Consider the following 12,938-nt stretch of genomic DNA (forward strand, 5'->3'; position numbering starts at 1 on the left):
ACCAGAATATTCCTGATGTCACACAAGAAATGGTATGACATTGCTATCCTAACATCAAAGCAAACATGTAGCCTTAGATAAAGGTTATATGTTTTAATATGTAATTCATATTTTAATAAACAAAAGGCAAATTTTCTAGTTAAACGCAGCCTATATAACTGGCGTAATTTTAATTGGACATCCCTTGAATATTTTCTATGTCATGAACTGCCAAATATAATGATTATAAAATGGGTTTTATGTCAAATGATAATAAGTTCTTACTCAGTACCATCAACTAAACGACCCGTGATATTCAACCTTGTATAAGTAAAGTTAATCTTTAACACTCACGACCCCGACACGATTTTCATAACGGAAGGTATAAAGTTACATTTTATGAGTAAAAAAATATGTAATATAATACAAAACCAGAACAAATTTTAAAGCTAAATACATATAAATCTTAAAGAAATAAAACTGTGAAAGATTTTACGTTATGCACTCACATATTTAATTAATATTTTCTGTCCATTGTTGGAATTGTCATTTTTATTACAGTGTCTTTAACCGGCTTGAAGGGGTGAAGGCCATAAAGTAATTATTGAAATAAAAAATATTTTTTGTGATGAATATTGCCACAAACAAAAGAAAAATTTAAAATATTTCAAACTTATTACCTTATTTGTCACACCTAATTATATATAGGCGAGATTCATATTATTTGCGTTATTTATAGGTAATTAAGGGCAGTTAAAATTATCAGGGGTCACCTAAGTAATCACATGTATAGCCTGTGCAAGTGAAGTCACAACAATGAGTATTGGTATAAATAGAGGCGAGGGTACGTTTTAAATACATTCTCATTTGAACCGTTGCAGCAGACCACTTCGATTTAAAAGGGTTTGTCAGATGATTTACAAGATTTCCTTCAAAAGCTTGATAGACTGACGATGATAAAGAAATTTACGCTTATAAAAACTGTGACGTCAGTAATGACGTCATAGTTTTTATAAATAATACTGGATCAATTAAATCCATCATATATAATAAATTTTTAGGCATTATTGCCACTGATATCTTAAACTTTCGCAAGTATTCATTTAAATAAAAATAATATTTTCGAATGTACCTACAACGCGTTTTTTTTATTATCTCGTCTGTACGTGATGACGGTTGTCGTAAAGTAACCGAAACGCCGAGAGTATGTATTTAAAATGATAAAAAATGCTCAGTAAATCCGGAAATATTAGTTTTACATAATGAGATCTAAGATTTTCGCGAGTATTCTTTGAAATAAAACTAATATTTTTGGGATTTACTACGCCTTAATAATTATTTTTAATAACAATCTCCCTTTTTTTTTAATTACTTCCCAGAGCCAGAGACGTGTATCAAGATACGATATTGGCAATCATTTTAAGATGAAAAATTCAATAATATTTACGTATTTCATACAATCATCAAAATTATATACTTTTTAATATTGATTTTATTATTTTATATTAATCAATTCTGTATAATAAATTTTACCAACAGACGAAAAGGTCAAATTCCTCTCGGGTTTGACGTTTTAGTCATTTTATGTTTTGTATGTGGCGTTATAGCTCCTAGAGCAATCTACAGATTTCGATGCAATTCTTTTTCTTTGAAAGCCAGTTCCCTTGTAATGGTTCCTAGGTGTTTTAGAAATAATTTTACTATGACACATTTGTTTGAAATTTAGGACAATTTGTGTAATTAATCACATTTAATTATAGTCACGCTATCAATTCGGCTTTTTTCTAAATAACATTTATCAAATTTTCAAGACGACTCATTACTAAAACAAAACTAAAGAACTAAATCACCTTCGATGTAACAATATTAGTACAAAACTAAATGTATTTATTAAAGCAAATAAATTCATATAAAATCGTTTATTGTCATTAATAAAGATTTAGTAAAAGTGTAAAATTTCTCTTTCTTAGTCTTTTTTTGAACCCAAAGTGTGCTTACGGTTTTCCGCTTTCTCGGTAATTTTATCAGTTATGGCCCTAATTCTGTCAAAGTCGTGATTGTTTTTAATTCCCAACAAATAAAATTCGTATAATTTCTTATCGTGACCGTAGTAAACCGCGAAAACTCCTTCTAAGCCAAAAGCTGTCGGCATCGATTCCGAGCTGAAATCCAAAAAATACTTCTCACTTGTTCCATTCACGTGGAGCATATAAACCGAATTATCGCATACAAGGGCAACAGAATCAGACAAAAAGAACGGTGGTCGAATGAGCCTAACCGACTTGGGGTTTTCCGGGAGGTTCTGAGCTCGTACGAGTCCATCACCAGTTTTTATGAATATTTCGTTTTTAGAGTTGTAATAATAGATCACTCCTTCATCATCCACCACCATGTTTACAGCGTCTTCTATTTCCTTAACAGCTTCTTTTTTCTCGCCGTTATTTGTGACTTTGTACAGCTTGTGATCATCGCTTATAAAGTGAATCGTTTTTCCAGTTTCATCAGTTACAATACTTACAATGCCGTCTGTTATTGGTCCGTATTTTTCTGCGGAGTCTTTTTCAACATTGTAAACATACAACCCATCGCTCGCACCGAAAAATACTAATTTATTATCATTTGTGGAAGAAGCTGCAGTTCTGCCTGTTGGAAGGATCATTTTTGTTTCATTGTTCTTAAATCTGTATAGCCCTTTATAATCGTATTTGCCATCTTTGACGTCGGCCTCCACAAAGAAAACGGTCACGTCTTTGAGACTATTATCCGGATCACTCTTGCTGTCAGAATTTCCAAAATTTATAGCATTTAAAGGTACAATAATGTCAACTATGTCATGTTCCGCTTCGTATCTTAAAAAAGCTTTATCGTACACTTCTTTTGGTATAACAAAAGTCTCTTCATCAGACAAACAGACGTCCACCAGACATAATGCTATGATTATTAGCAACTTTTTCATTTTTAAGTCTGTAAAATAAAAGATTTTATAGAACATACAACTAAAATTTATTATTAACTAAAGTTTTCCTATAAGGTTTATGCTTTTTAAACTAGATAAGAAACAAATCAACAAATTAGAGCTTTTTTCTAAAAGAGAAGCTTGCTTGAAAGAAAAATTCTAAATATGTATTCAATATTTTAAACACTTTCGTTAAATATGAATAAACGTATTTATCGCTCAAACTTAAGACTAACTTAATTAAAAGAAATATATTATGTGTAAATTAAATTCTAACAAAATATATAACATTGAGAAAAAAGTATAAATTTACACTCCAAAGAGTATAAGATAAATAAAATATTTTGTACGTACCCACCTAAGATTGTGGTATCACAGTATCCTTATCTTGACGTCTCCGATATCACTTAATAGGTTTAACTTAAAACTCTCTGTCCTTTATATATATGTTCTAAAAGTGATAATTATTTAATTATTATTGACCTTTGACATAAGATAATATCTAGGTGACCGCTAGAAGGTTTTCATTGAATTCGCTAGGTCAATGTTATAAACGACCCTTTGTATGTATCTAATACAATAAGTCCGGTACTGAAGTTTAAGATGCAAAAATTAATTTCCTTTTGAAGAGCATTCTGTGGATAATTTGTACCAACTATCGAAATATTGTCTATAAAATAAATCCATTGAAGATGTTTCCTATGTAAGCTTAGTTTAAATAATTCCATAAAAACTTAAATATGTAATGACCATTGAAAATAAAACGTAATTCAGTAAGTTGAAAACATGTTATAACTTTCACAAATTAATCATGATTTTGTTTCTTTTTGTAAACTGATAGATCAATATCCAGCGTTATTACTTGACTAATAATCACTTCGAAGACAAGCAAAATATTTCTTTTCATTTTTATGCCACAAGGAAACAAATAATCATTGGTATATATAAATCAAAAGTTGCATTAAGAGAGCGCATTTCTACTTAATCACTGGTGAGTGTAACAATTAATATATATATATACTAGTTCTTCCCGTGATTTTCGTTTGATATATTTAATAGATATTAATTATGGTTCCCGAATTTGGAACCGTTGAGTCTTAGCTCGATGGGTTTTATCTTTCTTTTTATTTTAGAGCTTCCTGAAAACGATTTTAAGTTGCGTTTCAGGTTTTCTTTTTCTTCACTAAAAGAAACTTCTTCATAATATAGTGACAGAATGCAATGATGCTGTTTAATTTAATTATCTAAACACTTTAGAATAATACTGAGATAATTGATAGAAACTGTTTAGTATGAACACTAAAATCTTATGTTCTGCCTTGTTTCTTATTAAAACAAGTCTTAGATTTGTTAGTCTATTTTTAGTGCAAATCGAAAATACGTGTAAATTTGGCACATTAGCATTATACCTAAATACATATAAAAAGTTATAGCTATACAGTTTATTTACAATTTAAAAATCTAGTCACTGAATATTATTTTATATATAATAATTTATTACTTTAGTAACAATAGTAATTATAATATCAATGTTACGATGGAAAATTTTTATATCAATTAGTTAACCAATAATTAGTTACGCTAATTAATTGGAGAGATTTTGTATGTACGTTTTGTCTTCCTTTTTTGTACCCTTTTTTATATGATCTTATCAGTATCTTCATAATGAGATCTTAGATTTTCGCGAGTTGTATTCATTTAAATGAAACTAATATTTCTCGGATAAACTACGCGTGTTTTATTTTTGTAAAAGACTATATACTCCCGACGTCTCGTCTGTCCGTGATCACGGTTGCTGAAAAGCGACCGAAACGTCGGGAGTATGTAGTTTTTTATGAAAATAAATCAAGCGTAGTTTATCCGAAAAATATTAGTTTCATTTATCAGTATTTTAACAAAAATAGGATACGCTGAAAAGCTTTACATTGTAACACTGTAAGCTTAAAGTATACTTCATGCAATAGGCTATTATTGAATCAATTAAAATAAAAGTGATTAAATTTTTTTAAATATAAAAAAGATATATATTTTAATTTCCACATGGAAACAAATTAATTATTACTTGCAAGTATTATTTGTTTTATCAGTGAACTCTGACATGATTTAAAAACACAAATAGATAAGCTCATAAACAGATAAACCGTTTAATTTTATATACAATGCACTAATACAAACAAATTTCTATTTAAAATTAATGCAATTATTGCTTACAACCACACACTTTTTGTGATATCGTTGAAATAATTTTTTTATTAATTTTGCAAGATTTTTTTCTATAACGTGAAAATCATACAATTTAAGTCTAACAATTTTATTAAATAAATAAATAAGTAAATAAAAAAACATTATCTTTTTAACTGATAAGTTGTCTTAATAAAAATGATTCAATAATTGTTTCCAGATACCAATAATGAGAGCACTAGCATTTTTATGTATAGTCCTCCTCAAAGGAAGTTGTCATGCTGCACTCCTCTCAGGGGACAATGATGAAAAGATTGTGATACCAAGACAACTTTTCGACAAATCACTAGTCAAATATAAGGCAAAACATGACATTGTTGATATTATTGTGCCCTTGAATGCTCTCAATTTTGATGAGTCGATGAAACATTCTGACAGCCAATCAGAATCTGACGAGAACGATCTTACAGATGTGACAGTTTTCATAGTCGAAGCCGATCTCAAGGATGGTAAACGCGTTGACCAAGGACTGTATTTATATAAGAATGATGAGGTGAAAATGATTCTACCAAATGGGAGAGCAGCGGCTGCATCATTCGCCGACAATAAATTAGTCTACTTCGGTGCAAGCGATGGTTTATACCTATATAACGTGAGCTCTAAGGCCGCTGATAAGTATGGAGAAATATCCGATAGTATTATTGACATTGCTTCAAATAAAGCTGGAAAACATATTTACATTCTCAGCGAAGATCACAAATTATATAACGTGACGAAGGATGGTGAAAATAAAGAACTTCTAGACGAAGTGGAAGATGCTATGGAATTTGTTTTGGACGATTCTGAAAACATTTACTTCTACAACTCTAACAAGGAGGTGTTCATTAAAAACGCTGATGGCGTTAAAAAAATTCAAGGCCTTCCGAAAGTCGCGCAATCCGTTAAGCTCATAAACCCACCGTTTATTATGGAGGAATCTGTGCCTTTGATGTTAGATAATGCACTCTACATCGTTTACGCTAATGGAACTTCTGATGCAGCCGGCTTGGAATTCAGCCCCAATGCAAAACCAACGGCCTACGGCGCTGATGCCGTTTTTGTGCAGTACTACTCTTACAACAAGAATCTGTACGAATTTAATTTGATAGCGCTAATAGCGGAGAAAATATTTGAAAAATTTCACTTTCAGGCTGAGAATATCCGCAGTAATGCCGAAAAAGGCAAAAATTCACTAGGCTCTTAGAGATCTTAAAACTATTTAGAATTTATCAACAAAAAAATTTTATTTCGTTTATATTTGATGGAATTTCTTTTAGTGTTAACCAAAAAAGTATGTTATAATTGTGACCTCAACGTTTGTATGCGTATGTAGCATCGTAGTTCTCAAACGAATGGCCCGAATTGGATGTGGTTTCCTTAATTTAAAAACCACTTTAAGCCAGCCAGCCATTGTTAAATTACTTTAAACCCTTTAAAGAAGTAGAAATAATTTGATTTATTTTGGAAAATTTAAAAATATATCTCAAACATATTATAAGCAAAATGATATTCTTCTGATTGTTAAATTATAAGAAAAATTTAATTGCGTATTAAAAAAAAAATAAGTTTAAAATATTTCACAATGAAATCTTTTTCAGGATCCTGAGTTTTTTGGAATTATGTTTGCGAGCAATGTCATTCATCGGTTTCATGGATCTCATCTTGGTTTCATTTTGCTTGTTAATATAAATCTAAACAATTATGTTTACTAAAACTGGTGTTGTATATTTCAATGAAATAGAAAGTCGTCTTGCTTCTAATAAATAGAAAATGTATTAAGTATTTATTGAGTCTATGTAAACTTTTAATAGACGTAAACATTTATTGATTTCATCATTTTCATCGACCAGGAAAGAAAAAAAATATAACGAGTAACTTAAGAACAAAATAACAAATGTGATAATTTCAAAACTATGACTACGATAACAGTAACAAGAACTTAAATATAAATTGCTTTTAAATTTTTATAATTTAATATAAAAGGAAACTAAAATATCTGTATTCAAAAACATTATAAGAATATTTTGATAAAAATTGTATATTTAATTATAATAATGTTTGATTGATATTTTCATACTTTTAAAGTATAGAAGTATGACTAACATTTAGCACTGTCCTATTTATAAGATACAATCGAATAAAACCACTTTCTTTATAAAGGTCCATATATATGTATATACTTTTAATTGACCTTTGTTGGATTAACATCTACTTAGAAAGTTTGTAAAACAATATAGTAAAAAAATGCTTTATTTTGAAACACTATATAACCATAACACACTATAATAAACACTATAACAGACGTTCTCGAGTTTTGCTAAGGAATGACTTAAACCAATATCTTTAAGGTCAGATTTCAGGTTAGATTTTTATCCTGTAACTACATACCGACGGTGTTATCTTTTTAGAAGACGTGTAAACAGACGGAGAGTAATTGAATAGTAAAATTCATTAATGAAAAATAACTTAGGATAAAAAAAGGGGGCAAAAAAATCATGATCATTATCAGGCTATCGGAGCCCACTGCTAAACAAAGGCCTCTTCTCGCATGGAGATGGTTAGAGCATTAATGACCACTTCAATCATGGCAGATTAGCGACTTAAATTTAATAACCTGAAATTGTAGTTACTAATGTATCCGTCTAGGTTTCCTCAAGATGTTTTCCTTCACTGTCTGTCGGTGGTATCTAAATACTGTTAGAATGTACATATAATTGGGAAAAAACGCAGTGTACTTGACAGGTTTAAAAAAAATATATTATAAAAAAAATGTATCACGCAAAACAAAATCAGACTACATAAATATTTTAAAGCAAATTCCATTTACGTACTTACATCAAATTAATACATAAATATACCTGTAATTTTGCGATTTTCAAGAAGATATTTTCTAATGATTATATCAACAATTAATCATTTCGCATTTGACAACCATGAGGACTACTTTGCGTAGATTACGTTATACGAGCATAGGGTGATTCATTATCGTTATACGGTATAAGGTTTTAATTACAATAATGATCTTATAATATTATACATAAAGCTTTGTTTACGTTAATGAATATTAAAGATTCTATGGATGATTTTTTTACACGTGAAAACTATTTTTTTTTAATTTCAAAGATGGCAAACGAGTAGATAGCTTAGATGGGAGGTAGTTACCGTCGCCCATAGACGGCTGCAACATCGAGCTGTAGTTACTTGACCACAGCTAGGCTCTGCCACCTTGCAATTTATGAAAATTCAAAAAAATATATCCTATTTATCAGAAAAAATATTTGAAATGATAAAGTCAATACTATGATTAATATTACATCAGCCCTATATATAATTGTAGGAGAAATCGAGTCGTTTATAGACAACAAATAATGGTTTTTAGAGATATATAAGGTTTGTCTTGCTTATAATTTTTTTTCTAAATCTGTTCACCAACGTCTACAACTTCATCCAACTGACGAATATATAAACAATGTCAACAAAAAATAAAGAAGTGGTTATTAAGATATAAATGAATAATTTTTTTAAGAATATCACAAAGAATTTTCTTTTCAATATTAATGTTGAATGACTGAACATTTTAATGTTAGAAATTATGTTTATGAAAGGAACTTTTCTAACAAGTCCTAGGTAAAGTCCTAGAAAGGTTAATTTTGATTGCTATTAAATACATATTTTTCAGTTTTAATAGTTATTTGAACTTTTCACAAAAAGCCAAGATCTATGCTTTCACTTATATCAACAAATTTTTATCATGGAATAATTTTCCTTTACCTTTAATACTAAAAGCTATAGAATAATTCAAATTCTTAAAAACTTATTTTGAACTGCATGTTTTAAAATAGTTTTCAAGTATTTTAAACCGAAGTAAAAAATTAACATAATATAAACATATATTTTCACTATGACTTAAACAAGAATTTTCTTTATTGTGAATTAAAATAGAACTAAAATTTTTCTTTTTAAAGTAAGTTAAAATATTAAATTTATTACTGTCCTCTCTAATGCATTGTAAATCTGTGTTTATTATATAATATCTAACAGCAATGTAGAACCAAATTGGAGGAATTCACAATGCATTCCTGGACCAAATTAACAGAGTTAGTAATTTGAACAATGAATTAATAGATTTATATTCATATAGATGTTTCTGTTATAATTTAAATAAACATTAAAATTATTCTTCTGTTAATAGATAAACTATATCAATCGGCTGAACCTCAAAAAGACATATTTTTTATAATTAAGTTAATTTTGTTTCTTGAATAATAAAATTTATGAGATTTATATATATATTTTTTAATAAATGTCATTTTTACAGCCAAAAGCATTTATTAAAATATATAATGGTGTCTAATATGAAAGTAAATCTTTCGGATACTGTAATTTTAATCTCGTCTGCTGTTGCTGTCTGCTTCACGATGCTGTAAAGTGTAAAGGAACAGAAACGCCGGGGTTATCATCAAAAAAAATATTAAATAACTCGTGACATCCGAGTACTGTATCGTATATTTAGCTGAAATAAAATCGATTATTTTATTAAAGTATTTAAAAAATAACAATCGGTATAACAGTTGCTAGACTAGTTATTGTAAATCAAGTTGAGATGGTTATTTAGTACCATCCAATGCATTTGTTAGCAGCCTTAACTAACTAACTATGTTTATCTAGAACAAAATACACAATAGTTATTGCAAGCTCAATTATTAATGTATACGATATTTGTAAAATACGTAACAATGTAAGCTACTTGTTATATAATGAGATCTAACACTTCCGCCAGTTTTATTCATTCAAATGAAACTAATATATTTCGGATATACTACGCGGATTTTATTATTTTATAACAACATAATCCCGTCTGTCCGTGATCACGGTCGCTGAAAAGTAACCGAAACGTCGGGATTATGTAGTTTTAAGATAATAAAATACGCGTGTATATCCGAAATATATTAGTTTCTATTTGTTATATCCCAAGTCAATGTGGAAGAACACAGGAATTAATTTCGTAAAAATTTTATAGTTTTGATAATTTTTTTATCTTAATTTATTGGACATATATGTCACTGAAAGGATTTAGTTCTTGAATGATCTTTAGGTAAATTGTAACAACTTAATGATAATCATGGTTAATGGATATAAAAATTTCTATTGAATTAGTATTTATATAAAATATTGTGTGACTATAAACTATTTATTGTATATTAATTTTATGTATTAAGGTAGAATATTAAATATGTTTATTTAAATCAATGTTTTACAAGTTTGCTGTAATGTTTATGTCAAAGATTATTAAATGTTCTGGCCATATTATCTATAAAATTTAATATCGGACTTCGAAAGAGGAGATGCTTGAGATCAAAGTGGACAGTAAGACAAAACAATTTAATATGTTAGGATCAATATTACACGATAAAAACATACTTGGAAATACATGGTTATATTTTAATATTTATTTCTAGATTCCTAAAAGAATACTTTAGAATTAACAAAGCTTTAAATCACAGGCAGCCGGATGTTTACAGTGTAATTTAAATTTCAAAAAGATATTTCACAGAGATTTTCCAATCCATAATTCAAACAGTGCTAATCGAGTATAATAAAGACCTTTGTTATATTATTTGTTTGTTCATTTAAAGACATTGTCAATGATTTCTCGTATCCGTGACTCGACTTCAAATCATTCGTTTCCTTTTTCTCTGTTGAGCTAATAATTCTCAAGTCATGTCACGATTAGGCTTGATTGAGAGTCACGTCTCTGTTAAAATTACCACATTTTGTAGACATCATTTGAGATATATTAAAATGTAAAAATCGACAGAAGTATAAATACAACAAGTTTAATACAAGAGAAGACTATTTTATTTCGTAATATTTAAGACTTTCACGAATATTCATATAAATAAAACGAATATTTTGATGAAAATTTTCATCACTTCCCGTGATCGGTTGCTGCAAAGTAAGAAACGTCTAGAGTATGTATTTTTAAATAATAAAAAACAGGCAGGACGTCTGAAAATATAAGTTTTATTTTCATTTAAATTAAAGTTTATTCTTCCTTACTCTTTTTTATATTTAAGGATATCAGCCAGTTTCAATTACCAAGGGCACCGCTGGAAGGCAGTTGAAAAGAGAACAGTTTTATGTAGTTCCAACAGTTAATACGTGAACGAACTGAGCTTTTAATTAATTATTAATTAAGACGAATGAGGTATCTGTTTTAACTTGATATTTATAAATGATAGCTTTCTTTATATATCAAGAAAAAAATATAACATTATGAATAGAACAATTTTGGTCGTGGTGGAGGTGAATTTTAGGCCTGGAGGTTAAATACCCGTCTCTAACACGTGAGGGCGCGGGTTCGAAACCTGGCAGTTACCAATGTGATCTTCTCCGAGTCATATGTACTTTCTGAGAGTGATTAAACACCACTGACGGACGGTGAAGGAAAACATCCTGAGGAAACCTGGTGTTATAATTTCAAATTATAAGATTTAAATCGCCAACCTGTCTGGAGCAAGCGTGGTGATTAATGCTCTAACTTTCTTTTGCTCTAACTTTGCTCAGCAATGGGCTCCGATAGGCTGATGATGATGATGATGATGAGAACAATTTTAGAAAAAATACATATATAACAAATAATTTTTAGTTTTGTTTAAAATTTTGTATTATATAATATCATCAAAAAAAACTTCTATAAAAATATGTATTTGATTCAACAACACGTATTCTTCTTTTCGTTTCTTGACTTGATGCATCAATAATGACTCTAATTTTGTACTGAATTAATTCTTTTCCTTTTGGCGAAGGGCTTACCACAAAAGCCTTATTTATTCACGACACGTGAATGAAAATCAACGCGCGGTACGTGTGTCTATTATTGGGAGATACTTTTTAAATATTCTGATCATGGTTAAAAAGGTCACGACACAAGTATTTTGTGTAAAAAACTGAATATATGATATTTTTTATTATCATAATATTTGTATGTGTTCCATTTTTGTTATTACTTGAAGTAAACATAAACTTATTATCTTATCTTGATGTTGGAATAGTAATGGTTGTGCTGTTTAAGAAACGTTTAGTTTAAAAAAAAAATGGATAATGCTAGCGTGCGAAACAGGAACTTAACACCCTCTATGTCATTTTATTCAAAGTAAATTTACGCATTTGTATGTTATATATGTTATTTTTATCGCAAAAAATATATGCCGCCTAAATGTATTATATCCCTGATAAAGGTTATCTTAATATATAAGGATTATATTCTAGCTTATGCCAGCGGTTTCCGAAAACTGGTCGTTTACTTGAAAGACTATCAACTTGTTTCAGAATATTTTTTTTTTAATTTAAAATACTCTTAGAAAGTACATATGACTCGGAAAAAATCACATTGGTACTGGCCAGGTTTCGAACCCGCGCCCTCATGCACGAGACGCGGCCCTTTAACCTCTAGACCACTATGACTATAATACTGAATTAATATCAATCAAATACTTTAGTTTCGTAAAAACATGACTCGTTACTCTTGAGTGTAGATTTTGAATATAACAAATATAAAACTTTATTCGATGTGAATAATGGTTAAAAAATATGCTTGATTTATTGCCGGGGAACATTGGACAGAATTGCCAATAATAAATTTGTTTTATCGGCGTCGTGACCGTAAAAACGACTTATATGTATATAATGACTGGTATATAATATCTGGATTTTAAGGACTATTTTGTTCAAAACTAATTCCAAGAGCAAAATACGTTTGGGATAAAAAAAATAGTTAGTT

General features: G+C 29.1%; 2 protein-coding genes across 3 annotated transcripts; one reads left to right on the forward strand and one right to left on the reverse strand.

Annotated features, from left to right (window-relative positions):
• Positions 1–1,837: 1,837 nt before the first annotated feature.
• Positions 1,838–3,350, reverse strand: LOC116775549 (uncharacterized). 2 transcript variants are annotated; one of them, XM_061525169.1, is made up of 2 exons: positions 3,290–3,350; positions 1,838–2,943 (listed from the first exon to the last, which is right to left on the reverse strand). In XM_061525169.1, exon 2 carries the CDS (start codon positions 2,933–2,935, stop codon positions 1,946–1,948), a length of 990 nt encoding a protein of 329 aa, XP_061381153.1. In that variant the 5' UTR covers positions 2,936–2,943; positions 3,290–3,350; the 3' UTR covers positions 1,838–1,945. The 2 variants fall into 2 exon arrangements, with proteins under 2 accessions (XP_061381153.1, XP_061381154.1); XM_061525170.1 differs by having other exon boundaries at positions 3,294–3,346.
• A 524-nt stretch (positions 3,351–3,874) lies between these two features.
• Positions 3,875–6,376, forward strand: LOC116775695 (uncharacterized). Its single transcript, XM_061525156.1, has 2 exons — positions 3,875–3,926; positions 5,337–6,376. Exon 2 carries the CDS (start codon positions 5,346–5,348, stop codon positions 6,357–6,359), a length of 1,014 nt encoding a protein of 337 aa, XP_061381140.1. The 5' UTR covers positions 3,875–3,926; positions 5,337–5,345; the 3' UTR covers positions 6,360–6,376.
• Positions 6,377–12,938: the final 6,562 nt, after the last annotated feature.

The sequence above is a fragment of the Danaus plexippus genome, chromosome 27, assembly GCF_018135715.1.
Source record: "Danaus plexippus chromosome 27, MEX_DaPlex, whole genome shotgun sequence".
NCBI classification, from domain to species: domain Eukaryota; kingdom Metazoa; phylum Arthropoda; class Insecta; order Lepidoptera; family Nymphalidae; genus Danaus; species Danaus plexippus.